Raw genomic sequence first — 18,883 nt, forward strand, 5'->3', positions numbered from 1 at the left:
AGCATCTAGATGGATGGTGGCACCATCTGCTGAGCTGGGGAAGATTTGAGGAGAAGTGCTTTTGGGGTCAGGAGGGGGAGTGTAATCAAGGGTCCTCTCTTGACTGTATTGTGTGCAAGTACTTTGGGGAATGATACTGCCCAGGGTGCCTGGGCACTGACTCTGCTTGGTCCCCCGGGTGAGGCTGTGTCTGAGTTTTGTTCTTGAACCAGGAAAACTGATGTATCAAACATTCCCTTAAAGAGGAGCATAAAGCACAGATTTTTTGTGTAAATTCTTCCTAAGTAGTGATGGAAGCCCGAGTATAAAAGGACCGGCACATAAGGTACAAAGTTTCAGTTTTGCAAGATGAAAAATGTTCTGGAGATGGATGATGGTGGTGGCTGCACAACAGTGTGAATATACTCAATGCTGCTGAACTGTATGCTAAAAAAGGGTGAAAGTGGTAAATCGTATGTATATTTTACCATGATTTTAAAAAACAATAATTTTTTTAAAAGACTATGGCACAGAACAAATTAGGCGTCTCAGGACACTCAAGACCCTACCTTGCGTGGACAGTATCTTGTCTCCTCCTGCCCTTTTGGGGCTTCGGCAGCCGGGGTGGCTGCTTGGATCTGTGTGGCTCCTTCACTTCTGCTGCCTGTATGTATGTAATCTCAGCTAAAAACATTGGGGACCCACAGTGTGGTGTGGATATGGCTTCTCCCTCTTCCTCTTTGATCACCTGGAACATCGCAGAGCCTGTTATATACCCGGGGAGTGGGGGCGTGGCGAGGGGGCGGTATCCAGCCGGAAATGGATACCCCAGTCTGAGTTTCCAAAGGGGTCAGGGCTCAAGACACTGATTGGAACATTTGTTCTTCAGCTGCAGGAGCTCCCATCATGTGGAAGTTGGACCGTCACATTTCGCCTCATTACGCCTCATTATCCCTCCTCACTACCTCTTCTTCGTTCTGTCCTTTCTTCCACTATCAGTGTGTATTCTCTATGTCTGTCATCTATTTCACAATTCAAGCAGAATATTCAAGAAATTATAGGTAATTTAATCCAGTAATTCTACTTTCATAAAATCTATACCAAAGAAACAACACCAAAACAAGAAAAAGCTATTGGTGTAAAGCTGTTTATTGTATAATTAGCTTAAAAAGTGAAAAACTAGAAGCGGCATAAATGTCCAGTTGTCAGAGAGAATGGTTGGGTGTAAAGTATGATGGCACTTGAGGGAAGATGATGCAGATATTAAAAAATAAGTTTGAGGTGTAGAAATAAACCATAATTCACCTAAATTTCAAGTGAACAGCATCCACTTATTTTTCAATTACATGAAAAAATTTTTGAGTTTGAAGTATACAGAAATGTTAATGGTTGCTGGGATATAATGTTAGAAATTATAGTTGAATTTGTTTTATGATTTTCATAATACTTCTATAATGTGGTTGCTTTTGTAATGTGTATGTAAAGGAGAGAGTATGTGGTAAAGATTCTCTGCAAAGGAAATGGGAGGAAAGGGAATTTGGCATGTGCATAAACCTATTTTTAAGGTCAAGTGTGAATGAAGTGGAATTAGAATCAGACAGTTCCTGTGGCAGCCACCAGGGGGCGCCATCAGCTCAGAGCAGGTTGGTTGATATCTAGGGACAAAGTGGCACCAACCCTGGACATGGTGTGCAGCAGCCTGTTTATATCTACAGGATGTTTACAAATTGTCTTTGTAATTCTATTTATGGATCTGCCCTTGTTGATGGACTGAGATTATCCCATAAAAATAAATGATCTGCCTCCTATTTAGAGTGAAATGAAATAGATATCTGTTGGGTGGGTTGTTTCCGGGTGAACTCTATTTCCTATAAATGATTGACTAATATTTACAGACTGAAAGTTTGGAAGATGACAGAGTACTCTGTTCATTCTATAAAACCATTGCACCTTGGCATTATTTAATTTTTTTTTTTTTTTTTTGCTGCTTTGTGGAATGTTATTTCTACCAAGGATTAGAATAGGGGAATTCAGAAATAGAATAAGTTGGGAGTCTGTTTGCTCAGCTGGTTTCCAAGTAATAGTCAGTCCCTAAGTTTTTTATTTAGTGAAGTCACTTGAAAATAAAACCCAAAAGAGGGGATAAGGGCACAAGGCTAATTCCCAGTTCTCTCTGTGGCTCATTTCCGTGTGAGAGAGAGAAAGCACCACGCCCCAATGGCAAACATCAGCGGTAAGGTAAATGGAGCAGGTGTGGAAGGTCCCTGTGCGGTTCTAGGCTCTTTGCCTGTAGATGAATCTTATCAAGAAATGGGACTAGCCCTAGGTTTGTTTTATTTGAGCTTGCATTGTTTTTTGAGGAAGATTGGCCCTGAGCTAACACCTGTTGCCAATCCTCTTTTTTAACTTGAGGAAAATTGGCCCTGAGCTAACACCTGTGCCAGTCTTCCTCTATTTTGTATGTGGGACGCCACCATAGCATGGCTTGATGAGTGGTGTAGGTCTGCGCCCAGGACCTGAACCTGTGAACCCCAGCCCACCGAAGCGGAGTGTGCTGAACTTAACCACTACACCACCAGGCTGGCCCCTGAGCTTGTGTTCTTGAGAAAGAAGACAGCTGTTTTGGTCATTCTTGTCAGCAGCTTTATTTAAGTTCTGAGTTCACAAACATTACAGAGCAATTTCTTAAATAGTTTTTTTTTTAAACTATAAATGAAATATGTTGAGTCTTGCTCTCTTTTTCAATATCTGATACTACCTAAAAATATAAGTGCTGTTTATCTTGTTGTGATGCTATCTCTATGAATGTGAATTCACCTGCAGCAGAAACTCTTGTCATTGTTGGAGGAAAGAGGAATTTCAGGCATCCAAATTATTTTAGAGTAGTGTATTATATCCTAGAGCAGGTGTCTGCAAACTTTTTCTGTCAAGGGCCTAATAATAAGTATTTTAGGCTTTTCAGGCCAGTGTTTTAGGCTTCGTGGGCCATATGCAATCTGTCGTGCCTACTCATCTCTGCCCTTGTAGTACGAAGCAGCCACAGACAATATGTAAACAAATGAGCATGATTGTGTGCCAACAAGACTTTATTTATGAACGTTGAAATTTGAATTTCATATAACTTGCATGTGTCACAAAATGTCATTCTTTTTTATTTTTTTCAACCATTTAAAAATGCAGAAACTTGGGGGCTGGCCTGGTGGCATAGCAGTTAAGTTTGCATGTTCCGCTTCGGCAGCCTGGGGTTTGCCAGTTTGGATCCTGGGCGCAGACCTACTCACTGCTCATCAAGCCATGCTGAGGTGGCGTCCCACATAGAGAAACTAGAAGGACCTACAACTGGGATATACAACTATGTACTTGGGCTTTGGAGAGAAAAAAGAAAAAGAGGAAGATTGGCAACAGATGTTAGCTCAGGGCTAATCTTCCTCAAAAAAAAAAAAAGGCAGTCATTTAAAAAAAAAGTCATAAAATTTTAAAAATAATAAAAATAAAAAAATAAAAATGCAGAAACCATTCTTAGCTCACATGCCATACAAAGAGAGGTGGCAGGCCAGATTTGACCCTCAGGCCATAATTTGCTGACCCTTGTCCTTGATGGATTAATAAGTGACAGTTCTTTTTTTTTTTTTTTAAATTTTTTTTTTTTAATTTATTTATTTTTCCCCCAAAGCCCCAAGCGATAGTTGTAAGTCATAGTTGCACATTCTTCCAGTTGTTGTATGTGGGACGCGGCCTCAGCATGGCCGGAGAAGCAGTGCGTCTGTGTGCGCCCGGGATCCGAACCCGGGCAGCCTGCATCGCAGCGCACGCACTTAACCGCTAAGCCACGGGGCCGGCCCATAAGTGACAGTTCTAAAGGACCTCTCGGAGGTGTGAAGATAGAATAGTCAAAGGTATTACACATCTGAAGTTGCCTCTGGATCAGTTTGTTAGCAGAGAGGAGAGTGAGATCTAGCTTAGAAACTGGCATTGAGGGGAGCTGAAGAAGAAAAGGGAAAGAGAAGAGGGGAGAATGAACCAATAAATGTGAAGAAATTCCTTTGCTTCCTTCGTTGGGTTTTCTGCAGTTCTAATGTAAGTGAAATGATTAGCCAAGCAGCAGAGCAAAGAGAGCGATTCCAGTGATCATTGCCTGCACCTGATTGCCTTAGCAAGCCTTTCTGGTTTGAGCTGTGGTGAATTGTGTGTGTGACGGAGAGCAAAATACTAAACTTTCTCCCGTGTGGGGAGGATCTGAGGCTGATTCCTCCTCAGCAGGAGTCGGGACTGTGTGGTTTTCTGCTCTTTTTGTCAGCAGCGTGGCCGTCGTGATTTCAAATATTGGTCCCATTGTCCTCAGACCATGAGACTTTGGCGCTAAAATTTTAATTTTTGAGAGTCAAAATTAAATCTCCCAGATTGCCTCTCTCCCCTGAGCATGCTGCTGAAACCTGGGTTTTGATGGAAGAATGTCATCAGCTTTCTGCTGCTGCTGTGGGCTCTGCCCTCAGAGGAGACCAGACCCTCCTGGCTCCCTCCCTCCTCCCTGTCAAAGGCGAAAACCCAGGATTCTGCCTCTTCTCCTCATTGTCCCATTGCCTGCATGTACCTTTCTCGCCTGTGCCCGCCCCCCTGTGACATCTCTCCTAGTGAGTGCTTGCTTCCCAGTTGTCATTGCAGTCCCAGCTGGCACAGCCTGCAGGAGCTCGTGCCTCACACTGCCATCTCCCTGCCAGTCTTCATCCTGCCACATCATCGTGGGCCAGCTTTCTTCCCTGGCCTTGGCCCCTTAAGCGTCCCCATCTGCCTAAACCTCTTGCTGCCCGTGCTGAGCTCTGCTCTGCTTCTCCCACCTCTTCCTTAATTTGCCTGATCCTCCTCCACACATTTCTTCTCTCCTGTCCCATCGCTCTAGAAATAAACCACAGCATGTGGTGGAGAGGCAGTGTCACATCAGGTTCTGATTTAGCAATTTGTATTTTTCCATTTTGCACAAGTTTCAGTGAAATGGCAAGTGTCAGCAGTTTGGGGACTTATGGAACAAGCTGATACGTTTGACTTTTTTAACCTACCTCAGCGTGGAAATATTTAAGTCTCCCTTTTATTTTCTTTACATTTGCAGATTTTCCATCTTTGGCCAAAACTGACTTCCCGAAGCAAGAGTTAGCCCAGGAAGGTTCTCTCTTCCACGGCCAGTCTTCACAAGCAGTCGCTCCCACGGCCCCTCCTCTGACAGGTGATTTAGAGCCCACAGATATCTTATGGAGAGAGGCATTTTCTCAGAAGTCTGGGTCCTCAGATCACTCAGAGAAACTATTCAAGATTGATCCGGCGAGTACACGGTTCCCTGTTTATAAAGAAGAAGGCCATTCTCCGAGTTCACGGTTTTCCTCAGAACACAACGTAGCTCATCTGCTGCCTGAAAATGTGACAACATTCCTCACAACAGTGGCTGATGCACCTCTACATAGCGTCTCTGCCACTCCAAAGCCTGCCTTTCTCCCCGCCACCAGTGCTCCCGTGGTACCTTCTGTGACTTCTCAACCACAGGAGGCCACCTCATCTCCACCTGTTGCCACGGTCACTTCTCAGCCTCCCACAGCCCTCATTTCTACAGTTTTGACACGTGCTCTGGTTACACCCCAAGCTGGCATGACTACAACAGCCGTTCCGACAACCATCTTTCAGGCACCTACACGTTTCACAGGCCCACGAGAAACCGTGTCCTCTAGAGAAATTTCCAACCTAACTTTGAGCACAGAGGCTGCCCATAACCCTGCTACACTTCCTTTGTCCAATGTGGATTCTTCCACTGTGAACGAAACTGCTTCCCAGGAAAATAGGAAGGCCAGTCCAGGCAGTTCCTCCCTGAGCAGTGTTCCACAAAGTCTACGCGGCCTTCCATTTGAAAAGTGGCTCCTCATTGGGACCCTGCTCTTTGGTGTTCTGTTCCTCGGCATAGGCCTTGTCCTCCTGGGTAGAATGCTCTCAGAATCCCTCCGCAGGAAACGTTACTCGAGACTTGATTATTTGATCAATGGGATCTATGTTGACATCTAAGAACGAAACTAGATGTCTCTTAATTCATGTAGTTCCTAGTGGCCCAAATGCAGTGAGTTTCTGCTGACTCGCTGATCTCAGCAGGGTTTTTGAAGTATTTTGAAGACAGGCAAATGCCCTCTACCACTTTCTTTTTGCTTATTTTTTGAAGAGAAGCGGGGAAAGGAAACAAATAGGTAATTTGAGTGATCTGTCTCTAAAATATCTGAAAACAAAGCTCTCCCTAAAGTAATAAAGTATAATTGCCATATAAATTGGAAAGCGACTGGCTTTTTGCAGGGAAAAATGGTTGACTTCTAGGCTCCAATTCGTTAATATTTCTGGTTCCAGATAAAGTCAATTGTTTATAATATTAATTCTCATAGATTTACTTTCCTTTTTATATGAATTCCAATAAAACTTATTCCAGATGTATTTCCTTCCAATTAAATGAATAAATCTTTTGTTACTCAGTAACGTTCTTGTAAGTGACACATCCAGCTGGATAACTTTCAGTTTATTCCCACCAGTAAAATGATTAAATGATGAAAATATGTTTTCTAAGTTAAGATGACAACCCCCCCCTTTTCCCATCAGTGAGCAAAGAGGTTCCTTTGGGAGAATTCTAGCAGAATATTAGCCTACGTGGAGATGATGATAAGTCAGTTCTGATAAATGACCAAAGCTGCTTTGGGTCTGTTTTGGTTAACTATTTTTTTTTCCCAGACAAAAAAGTAACATAGGCATTTTCTAAACTTTACTAAGTTTAAAGTGTAACAATGTTATTTATAAATCCTTTCTAAACTTGAGCAACAGTCAATTTTGGCTTTATTTGGAATAACATTTGAAATAATAGATAGCACTTAAAATTATTATTAAATGATTAGTAAGCTGTAGTTTTTATTGATTAGTTATTGAAATATCTGAGAAGTGCTTTTAATAGAGAGAGTTTGCCAGACTCATTACAGTGGGGTAACTAAGAATCCCGGAGGCCGTCTCGGTCTGTTTGACCCCTCACCTCTCTGAACTAAACAATTTGCTTATCTGCAAAACAAGAACTTTGGTGCCTTCCTGGTGTCACCAGGATTTTTAAAGATAAAAATGGAATTCAGGTGAGATCTTTATACAATGAGCGCTAGAGGGCAGTAGCTGGCTAATAAGTATAGCAATGAAGACAAATGTAGGAAATGACAGAAACAGGCTTTTCTCCTCTCTCCTCCTCACCTCCTCCTTCCCATCCTCTCTCCTAGAACCCCTCCCCCACCCCCCTGGTTTACCCTAAGCTCATAAAGCTCATTAAGAGGAAAGCCGGTCTGTTGAAAATACTACTTTTCATATATTTTCCAACTTAACAGCTTGACACAAATCTCCAAGGGGTTTACATAAGCTTTAAGTAGGTTGAGTAAATAAAACCTTGAATCAGTTTAATTTAACAAGTATTTATTGAATAGCCACATGTAGGCCAGAATCAGATTAGTAACTAAGTGCCTTGGAATTTTAAAATTTCTCCTCTCTTTGCTAATGGAATTAGATAGTGGCAATAAGGCTTTCCGTGGGTGTTCTTAAAAGCTTTCTCCTGGTTCTTTTGTAGCCCTCCATACACCTTGCTGCATGCTGTCTTTCTTGTGATGGAGAAACTGATTGGGAGCCCAGATGGGAGGTTGTAGCAGTGGTCCAGATGAGAGATGCTATGGGCCCAAACTCTGGCAGTGACTGTAGTGATGCAATTGTAGGGAACAGGTGGCTTTAAGACGTACCTCTAAGGAGGAAAGAATAGCTCTTCTCACACAATTCTCTGCTTATTACCCCTATCACAGGGGGTGAGGCTGCGTCAAGGGGCAATCAGAGGGGTAAGAAGCCTGCATTTGCTTTCTTTCTTTCTTTCTTTTTCTTTTTTTGTGAGGAAGATCAGCCCTGAGCTAACATCCATGCTAATCCTCCTCTTTTTGCTGAGGAAGACCGGCTCTGAGCTAACATCTATTGCCAATCCTCCTCTTTTTTTCCCCCAAAGCCCCAGTAGATAGTTGTATGTCATAGTTGCGCATCCTTCTAGTTGCTGTATGTGGGACGCGGCCTCAGCATGGCCGGAGGAGTGGTGCATCGGTGCGCGCCCGGGATCCGAACCCAGGCCGCCAGTAGCAGAGCGCACGCACTTAACTGCTAAGCCACGGGGCTGGCCCCATTTGCTTTCTTTTAAGTAGCTTTAACAGTGACTAGCCTAGCCAACCTTTTAGACAAGGTGCACTGAATTTTGAGCCCCCTCCCTTGGTTTGTGGGAAGGGAAGGTGACAGTGAGAAGACTAGGAAGGACTTACTGCTCAAAAATATCCTGTCTCCATATTTCACCAACAAAATACTCACCTGGGTTAAAAAGCTATTCTTAAAAAAGCTAATGATCCCTGAAGCATGAAGCCAATGGCTCATTCACTCTGCATGAATACTGGTACCTTCTTGTTTCTCAGTGACCCCTGGCCTGAGTGAGGCGTCCTTGCAACTCACTCCCAGACTGTGATGGGCACTACAGGTTATCTACGCAACAGCCAGCCCCAGCTCTACTTTTGCCTCATCTGTTATAGGTTGGAAGTGTCTGATTCTTTCCCAGCCACTCATGCAGTTAGGGATGAGCCTTTGACCCAGTTCTAGCTGAAAAGAAACCTACTGGGGCCTTCTAGGAAAGATTCTCCTCCTTGATAATTAAGGACTGCACCAAGGAAGAAAGCCCTTTTTGCCCCCGAGCCCTTATTTCCTGCTTGGAATGCTGGTCATGTAAGGACTTGATACTTGGAGCTACTGCAGCCTTTCTGCTACCGTGAGGGGAGAAATCACTAACAAGCCGAGCATGGCAGAGTGGGGTATGGGAAGAGTCTGGTCCTTGATAACTTGGTTAAGCAACAGCACTAACCCTGGAACTGCCCACTTCCAATCTTGTTCTGTGATAATAAATCTCTATTTATTCATACCACTTTTAGTCTAGTATTCCATTACTTATTAATAATGATAGCAAACACAAAGTACTTCCACTATAGGCCAGGCACACTTTTACATGTACTAATTCATTTCATTCCTATAACAACCTCATGAAGAATTTTTATCCTTATTTGGCAGATGACAAAACTGAGGCACAGAGAGGTTTAACTGACATGCCTGAGACCACTTACCCAGGTAGTCTAGCTCAAGAGTTCTTACTCTTGACATTCTTATAACTGAATGATACACAGTGTAACCAAAAAAGAGGTTTGCAGTAGATCAGTTATATTCTAGATAACTTTTAAATGATGTTGAACTGAACGTTACCTTGAGCAAAAGCATGGAAATTAAAAGATCAGTGGTCTCACGGCGGGGTGGGCTTTTCTGCTTTCTCAGCGACTGACGTCCTGGCTTCTTGTTCGTCACTGACCACCTGTGCCGAAGTTAACGGTCGCTCTTTAGTCAGGGGCTCACTGGAGTGGAGGACCCGTCCTGTTCCCATGTTCTCGCACCTCCATTAATAGCACCCCCAGCCACCCAGTCTCCCTGTTTTGAGCAACTTCCAAATCATACCCTACTTCTCCCTCTTCCCCAGCCTCCCCACCCAGCGTTTACCACATATTATCTGTTCCCTTTCATAAATGCTTCTCAGAGTCAACCCTTCCCATTGCCACCTCCTATTTGGTCTCCCTAACTTGTTTCTCCTTGCTCTACTCCCACGTCCCACACTCCCTCCATACGATCTCCAGTTACCTTAAAACACAACCCGCACGATACATCGTGCAGTACACTCTGGGCCTCCCTAATACCCACGGGGGTGATTCCCCATTGAGCGCAGCATAACATAACCATGCCCCAGCTCCAACCCCCCTCCCACACAACCTGGGCTGCAGCAGCAGGCCCCTTCTCCCTCTTCTCACTTTCACGAGCCGTGCTAGTCCCTCTGCTTGTCAGTGCCCTTTTCCCTTCTTCACCTGGCAAATTGCCACTCATCTTTCAAGACTCAGCTCAAAGACCACCTCCACCACAGTTTTCCCAGACCCTCTCAGGAGAGCTGTCATTCCTCCTGGATTTCTGGCACGGCGCTTGATGTATATCATTAGCAAGACACTTCCATGGTATCTTCTGACGTATCAGTTTATATATTACACCAATAGCCTGTGATATGTGAGACAGCAGTGTTTCTATGATTCTCCCATGCTTAATAGCGTCCCTGGCACATAGCAGATACTCCATAAATGATCATGAGTGAATTTTAAAAGCTGTTCATTGAAGTTCATTCCTTTCAGCAATGGGCGGTAATGTGATCGGCTGTCCATGCAACAGCTTCTATATCACGAAGAGAAAATCCAGGCAAGACCCCACGTATATGCATTTTTTAGGAGAGTGGGATGCAATCCAGGTGCACAATGATGAAGTGTATACTCTTATTTTAACGAAGACCATGTGCCGAGGAATCAGTAGATAAGCATTTTGATTTTGTTTATTTCTCTCCTTAGAGTTGAGGTAGTACAGTTTACTTAGCCTATAAGAAGGTGAGCTGACAGAATGTGTTTTTGTTTGTACTCTTATATTTTTGGTTAATTTTTAAGTTAAAGTAACTTTGAGAGCACTTTTATAGCCAAAATAAGGCTCAGAATCAAAGTGATGGGTCCCCAGATTATGATGTTGGTTAGCAAACCAGTCAAAACTGAAACCAAGAAGTCCAGCCTTTTGACTCAATATTCTGTCCAACACACTGTACTTTGGTGAGCAGGGCTGAGTCCCTATAGAAATAATGCATCTCATAACACAAACACCCAGACATGACAGGGGGGAGGTCCAATTTTGAGATTTAGTCTCATTGTATATTATGTAATTTATAATGTCATTAGTAAACATTTGTTTTTCATCTGTTCTCAATGAGAAGCATCCATTTACATTTAAATAATAGAAAGCGAAAACACATAGGACTCATCAAAGAATAAATTCTGTTTCAATGATTATATGCAAACACTGTCTTTATCAAGGGCCGGTAGAATTACCTATGCAACTTTATATTTGTATTCACCTTTTTATGTGGCTAACTTGTCTTCCCAGCAATACTGAGAGTGCCTGGAAGATTAGCACTGCCATCTTCCTTTATTTTTTTACTCTGCTAGAATCATTTATTGTTTGCCGCCTGTGGCTAGAGCTCATGGCTATTTTTTTCTCATCTAGTTCTAATTTCACTGCAATAAAGGATAAGAAAACCACAGCTCGGAGGATAGAAAGACTTGCCCAACCTCGTCCTCTGCTCTACATCCTTGCTTTTTCTGCTGTGACAACTCCTGGTGGCCCGTGCATGGAATAGGTGATCCGTAAAGGTCTGTTAATGCTAACATCTTCTAGACTTCTAAACTCTTTGGGTTTTTGGCCTCTCTTTCCCGGGATGAAAGGAAGCCCAAATGGAGCCAGACGAGAATTATGAAAGTTAGGAGCGGTGGGCTTTTCCATAGGTCTGGCCTAGGCCACCCCTCTCCTCCTTCTCCCCTCTCTTCCCAGCACCCCCCTCAATTCCTCAGGCCCTGAGACCTGCCTGCCCCTCCAGCATCCCCCTGCCTTCAGAGGCTTGGCTCCTCTGGGAATGGGGAGACACATGGAATGGGCAGGCTCTGCTTGAGCTGCCTGTCGTCTCAGAGATGGCCTGTTCCCACAGTCACTGAAAGATGTTCACTTGCACCATCAGAGGAAAAAAGGAAACCTTCCCAGCTACCACAATACACACCTGATCACACATTTGCAGGCCTTTTATGCAGACTTATGCATAATAAGCTTAAAAAAAAAAGAAAGGAGAACTCTGAAAGGATAATGTAGAAGGAATAATGGAGCTAGTGCCTAAGTTTATAAGTGAGTGAGTGAGGGTGAAGAAGAGGATTCCAGGGACTGGACAGATGAACCATTAGCCAGCAAACACATGTTATTGTTTAATATTTAATGAAACTGTACACAGTGCTAAATTTATCAGCCTCAGCCAGGGTCCCCTAAGAAACCACTATGATGTTCCCCACTGGGCTCAGCTGGTACAGTGGCACACAAGCCAAATGCTGTGGCCACACAGCCTCCTTTGTGAATGTCCAGGGTAGAGAGGAACAGAGACAGCCGCATTTATTTGCAGACAGCAAGGAGCTACGAAGAATCATCCTTTCCCACCCTTCTAGGCAGGCCTTCTCAGACTCCAGTCAGGTTCTGCATGTCTCAGTTGTCTTCACATCCCCTTCAGTCAACATCACCAGCAATCCTAAGACCTGGGGAGAAAAAAACCAAAAAGCTTCTTATATTTCAAAAAAAAAAAAAAAAGAGGAGAGCCCTTGCATTAAGAGGACTTTGTCCAGTGTGGCACGGTTACCTTCACCCCCCCCACCTCACCCGGCCACAGTCACGGAGCCTACCCTTGGCTGGATTTATGACCCCCCTCCCCCGCCTCTCCCCTGCAGTGGAGAGAGAAAGGGCACAAGTTTGAGAAAAACAAGTATCAAGGGTTGATGGTGTGTGCTGAACTTTAAAATGTTAAATTACGGTGAAAAATATTTTGGAAAAGAAACTATCTTCCAAATTGTGCTACATAGTAAAGTTAATGGAGCCCATATGTCGCCTGCTAAAACTTAGAAAAACAAACTAAAAACAATACTTTAGCGCCTGCCAGGCTGAAATGTGATCTACTTCTTAATATTCACTCAACCCAGAGTAAAATGCTTTAAAATGGTAATGAGTCCAGAGTGCAGCCCCAGCTCAGTGCACAAACAACAGACCTCAGACACAGTGGGGTTTGTGTTCTGAGCCCAGCCCTGGGCAAATCACTTAATCTCCTGGTTCCTTCTCAACTTTCTCAGCTCTAGAATGGGGATATCAGTATTTCACAAGGTGTTTACAAGGCATGCTAAAATGATTGTGAAGCACTTTACGAATGTTCAATAACTGATGATTTTTCATAACTTGGCTTTATAACATCCTCCATTATTCATTCAGCGGTGTGGAAATCAATGAAGACAAGCCAAATGAGCACAGAGGCTATTTATTCAGAGTTTGCTGTCGTAAGGGACTCAGCCACCATCACTTGCAATTGGCAGAGGCTGAAGGCAGGCAGAGGAGTGGGGAGCTTTAGAGTGGAAAACAGGAAGGCTTCAGCTATGCTCTGACTGCAGGGTGTTGGTATGGGGATGGGGGAGTCAGGCTACCAAGAAGCGGGGCATCCTGTGTGATTGGTTTGGGAGTATATTTGGCTTTCTCAGGCTGGTCCTGGTTGGAGAGGGGGTGGGAATCCTGAGATGGAAGCCAAGTGGTTTGGCTTCCCGAGCTGGTTGCAGCAGAGGTTGAGGGTCAGAGTTCTGTTGTCATATATGGTTTGGCCACTGTCTGTTTGCATATTCAGTCTCTCAGTGGAAAATACATAAAAGCTGAGAGGGATTGGACTACCCCAGAAGACAACTAGGCACCTGCCTAGCAGCTAGGGAATGATTTGTACTTTTTATACCTTTCAGTCATTTTTAGAAGCAGCAAGTTTAGAAGACAGACTGCTGAACCAGCAATTTTCACTCTCCAGAATCAGTGGGCATATCCTTGGACTGGCAATCCGGACAACCGCGTTGGCGGTGACTCTGTTACTCCCCCCCATCCCCCTAGGGGCCTGAGACAAGTCACATAACCTCCCAGGGCTTCAGTTTCCTCATGAATAGGCTGAGAATTTCTATCTGTCTAGCCTATCTCATCGTTTGGTTTTGAGGATAAGTGGTTTAATCTTTGTAAAAGAACCCATAAAGCAGGTATTTAAAACTCTATAAAGCAGGTATTTTAGAAGGCATTTTAGAAGTTTGCAAAGCAAGATGGGGCATAAGCCTTTGAAGTTCCACCTACTGGACTGCAGTCTTAAAAAATTTCTGTGTGTCTGTGGGGAGACTGGCTGATTCTCCCTCAGACTCCCCATCTTTCCCACCTCCACCTCCATTAAGGCTGCCTCTTTCCCACCCCTCTGCTCCTCCATTTCCCATCTCACTAAATGCGACCACTAGGAACTTGAGAATTTCTTTAGACCCCTACAGGAAAGTTGCATTCTTGACTTGTACCTCTCACTAATTCACCCATTTATTCAAAAATAATGAGTTTCTTATTGTTATTTTTAAATTAAGTAATAAATTTTTAAAAATTTTCTCATTTTTAATTTCTAATATAGTAAATATTGATAGCTATGATCAATATAAACAAAATCTCTTTATGTCTTCAACAATAGTTAAGAGTGTAAAGGGATCCTGAGACTAAAAAATTCGTTAACCACTACTTTAGATAATCTTACCCTCTGTCCCATCTAGTAATTCTACATCTAGGATTCCATTCTAAGGACACAGAATTGCACATAAAAATTAATGCACAGTATGTTCATTGTAGCACATTTATCAATAGAATCAACCTAAGTCTCTAAATAGGATTAGTTAATTCACAGTACATTCATAAGTAGAATACTATATAGTTAGTGAACACATTTTCAAAGAATTTTAATGAATATGAAAAACTAATTTTCAACAAAGATGCCAAGAATACACAATGGGGGAAGAACAGTTTCTTCAATAAATGGTGTTGGAAAAACTGGATATCCACATGCAAAAGAATGAAATTGAACCCTCTTCTTACACCATACACAAAAATCAACTCAAAATGGATTACAGACTTCAGTTTAAGACCTAAAACCATAAAAGTTTCCTAGAAGTTTCCTAGAAGAAAACATAGGGAAAAATTTCCTTGGCATTGGTCTTTGCAATGATTTATTTGGATATGACACCAAAACCACAGGCAATAAAAACAAAAATAAACAAGTGAGACTACATCAAACTAAAATGTTTATGCATAGCAAAGGAGTCAACAAAATGAAAAGGCAACCTATGGAAAGGGAGAAAATATTTGCAGATCATATATCTGAGAAAGGTTTAATATCCAAAATATATAAGGAACTCTTACAATTCAATAGCAAAAAAACCAAAGAACCCAATTAAAAAATGAGCAAAGGACCTGAATGACATTCTTCCAAAGAAGACATATAAATGACCAACAGGTACGTGAAAAGATATCACTGATCATCAGGGAAATGCAAATGAAAACCACAATGAGATATCACCTCGCACCTGTTAGGATGTCTGTTATAAAAAAGACAAGAGATAACAAATGCTGGTGAGGATGTAGAGAAAAGGGAACCCTTGTGCACTGTTGATGGGAATGTAAACTGGTACAACCACTATGGAAAACAGTATGGAGGTTCCTCAAAATATTAAAAATAGAACTATCATATAATTCAGCAATTGCACTTCTGGGTATATATCTGAAGGAAATGAAATCACCATCTTGAAGATGATAGAGATATTGAAGAGATATTTGCTCTCCCATGTTCATTGCAGCATTATTTCCAATAGCCAAGGTACGGAAACAACCTAAATGTCCATCAACAGATGAATGATAAAGAAAATGTGGGATCTAGCTACCTATTTATCCCCAATGAAATATTATATAGCCATAAAAAAGAAGGAAATTCTGCTATTTACAACAACATGGATGAACCTGGAGGGCATTATCCTAAGCGAAATTGGCCAGACACAAAATGATAAACACTGTATGGTATCACTTATATGTGGAATCTGGAAAAAAAAAAAAAAAGGTCAAACTCATACCCCAGAGTAGAATGATGGTTGCCAGGAGCTGGAGGGAAGGGGAGGGGGGAAATGGAGAAATGTTGGTCAAAAGTACAAACTTTCAGTTGTAAGATAAGTTCTGAGGATCTAATGCACAGTGTAGTGACTATAGTTAGTGATATTGTATACTTGAAATTTGCTAAGCGGATAATCTTAAGCATTCTTACACACAAAAAAAGGTACATGTGATGTAATAAATGTGTTAATTAACTTGATTGTGGTAATCATTTTACAATATATATGTATATCAAATCTTCACATTGTACATTTAACATTATAATTTTGTCAATTATATCTTAATAAAGCTGGGAAAAAAAGAATTTTAATGATATGGGAAAATGCTAGCAGGATAATATTAAATGAAATATGAGCCATATGAGGTATAATGCCAATTTTGTATATATGTGTGTTCATGTGTGTGTAAAGGCTTAAAGAGAATTTACCAGATACACCAAAGTGTTCACAGTGATTATCTACCTTTGAGTTATTGGACTTTGGGTGATTTTGTTTCATTATATTTATCTGATTTTACATGTTATCTCTAAAAACCTCAAATATTTTTATAATTAGAAAAACACAAAATTTTTTTTTCTTTTTAGTATTTTATTTTATTTTTGTGAGGAAGATCAGCCCTGAGCTAACATCCGATTGCCAATCCTCCTCTTTTTTGCTGAGGAAGACTGGCCCTGGGCTAACATCCGTGCCCATCTTGCTCTAGTTTATATGGAACGCCGCCACAGCATGGCTTGACAAGCGGTGCATCAGTGCGCACCTGGATCTGAACCTGTGAACCCCTGGCCGCCGCAGCGGAGCACGCCCACTTAACTGCTACACCACCAGGCCGGCGCCCAAAAGTTATTTTTTAAAACACTTATAACACCACATTTATATTTTTAACACGGAAGCTTCTAGCCCTCCAAAAGGACAAGGATCCACAATTTACATTTTTTTTGGAGAAGGAGCATTTGCTATAGCACTTATGAGTATGAAAATTTCTATAACCACAGCTTAAATATCCAATCTTGTGTCTGGAGTCTGAAGAGTCATCTCTTTAATAAAACACCTCTTTCATAAACTACAAGCAGGGTAGACCAGAAATTAGGCATACCAATGGGAACAGGCAGAGGCCACTGGCCTGGACGTAGGTGCATGGCTAAGGATGTACGCCTTGGAGAAAATGCCGAGACCAAAAGATAAGCCTATGGGGAAAAGACAGACAGACAGACTCTCACTTCTAGAATCCAAGTCACAGTAGAAACTGATGGTCAGCCCAAGCTGGAGCGGGGAAGGCAAAGGCAGGTGATTGGAAGAAGGCCCAAGAGGCCATTGGCAACAGGGAAATTCAGCAGAGACTCAGGGGCCAATCTTAGGTGCTGGAACTTGTGGTTTATCTGAGACAATGACAGAACCAGAGCTCGAGTCCTCCACTTCACTGGGTCGTGGATAAAAGTGGGAAAACCTGGGCTTCAGAGAAACAGCTGAAAGACCTAGCTCAGACATACTCAGTTCAGCCAAGTGACGTGGTGCTAACTTCTACCTCACAGGGTTATGGTGGGGATTAAATAGCAAATGGCAGGTGAAATATCCAGCACAGAACCTACATAGTAGAACAAACTGAAGTCACTATTTATTATTATTGTTGTTATTGCTTTCTCGACTCTCATCACACGGGGAGTTGAGTGCATGTAGGTAAGAATCAACGTTCCTCAGGGTCATTTTGCCTAACGGACGAAGACTAGACCTTCTTCAGTAAAGACCACCTGGGATACATGTTCCCTCCAGACCTGCAGGAGCCTAGGTCAAGGGGAACTCATAGTGACACGCTGATTATTTGATCTTCGGGCAAGGCTTTCTCACCTGGAGCAGCAACGCCTTCTCTGCACCACACCTGTATATGCAATCTATAAAAATGAGGCTTTACTTTTATTAGTTTGTCTCTGTTGGAGCAGGAGGAAGCCAAAGCAGAGTTCACTTTCTTCTCTTAAGCCTTAAATCATAACATTGACAAATATCACACGTTTTATGATTAAGAAACAGCATTATACATGTAGATTATGAATCATATCTTAATCCAATTGGCTATACGTTATATAACACGGTTGAAACTTTTTTGGGGGGGATTATAAATGTTTACCTTCAAATTTCCAGGATTATACCACCCTTAACAGAAAAAAAAATGGGAATTTCCCTCCTGATTTTTATGCCCTTCACTCAAAGCTAAGAAAATATGCCCACACCTTTTGCTGCTACCTGTATTAGATCCTGTGTTCCCAGCCTTGTTTACTTAGAGGTTCAAGCTCAACTCTGCCCAGGTCCTGAACTAAAATAAGACCTAGGCAGCTAGTAATTGCTATTTAGGCCCAGTGTATGAACTTTAAGCCCTAGGCACAATTATACTAACTATAGTCATTTTTTTTCATTTTTTCCCTGCCCAGCATCCCTTCTGCTTCTTCTGGTAACACTATCCTATTTTTTTGGTTAGTGTAGGAGATAGTAGGGGGCAAAAGAGGGGAATAATCCTTCCCTGCCTCCATATAGTCATGGTGGAACTATCCCAGTGCTCTGCTTCCTTCACATGAGGATGGGCACCATGTTTATGAAACAGAGACTTTTCAGTCTCCAGACGTATGACTGGATATTTAAGCAGTGGCTGTACCAACCATCCCCTGAGATTCTGACTCATTCTGGGCCAGGGCATCAGTATTTTTTAAGTTTCCCAGGTGTTCCTAGTGTGCAGACAGGGTTCAGATCCACTGGACCAGAGCAAGCAAGCCATGACAGTGGGGACGCTGAGAGCTCCTGTCTCTCACCTGTCTCCGTCTTTCTTGCTCTTGAAGTCCCATCTGGTTTATCCATATTATAAAGTGGGTATCTGTGCTGTAAAGTTAATATAGAGTTAACATTTTTAGATTTAAAAAAACCACTAGAGTTTGTGACATTTTTATTGTTCTGAGACCCAACTGCAGGGTTTGTGTTATCCTAAACAGACTCTTCAGTTTCCAAGCATGGCAAATTTGGGTTAACAGGAAGATTACTCTGTCAGTCTCGTGATAAGAAGACTAATGATGAGAAGCAGGAAAGGCCATCTGGAGGCTGTTGCTAGGGTGTAGAGGGCATATTCTGATAGGCGTACCCTAAAGTGGAGAGAGAGATGGCCCAATGAGATAAAAATGAGCCTTGTAATTCTGTGAAAGGACACACACACTCTTCTAATTTTTGTACTG

General features: G+C 42.4%; 1 protein-coding gene across 5 annotated transcripts in view; it reads left to right on the forward strand.

The window, feature by feature from the left end:
• The window catches only part of MANSC1 (MANSC domain containing 1), a 33,493-nt gene extending 27,016 nt beyond the window's left edge, over window positions 1-6,477 (forward strand). For all 5 annotated transcript variants that reach the window (XM_087442730.1, XM_087442731.1, XM_087442732.1 and 2 more), the window contains exon 4: window positions 5,084-6,477. In XM_087442730.1, the coding sequence (XP_087298856.1) occupies window positions 5,084-6,021 (938 nt within the window). In that variant the 3' untranslated portion in view covers window positions 6,022-6,477. The remainder of the gene's footprint in view (window positions 1-5,083) is intronic.
• Window positions 6,478-18,883: the final 12,406 nt, after the last annotated feature.

This window comes from Ceratotherium simum, chromosome 17, assembly GCF_057802395.1.
Source record: "Ceratotherium simum simum isolate JZ-2026a chromosome 17, ASM5780239v1, whole genome shotgun sequence".
NCBI lineage: Eukaryota > Metazoa > Chordata > Mammalia > Perissodactyla > Rhinocerotidae > Ceratotherium > Ceratotherium simum.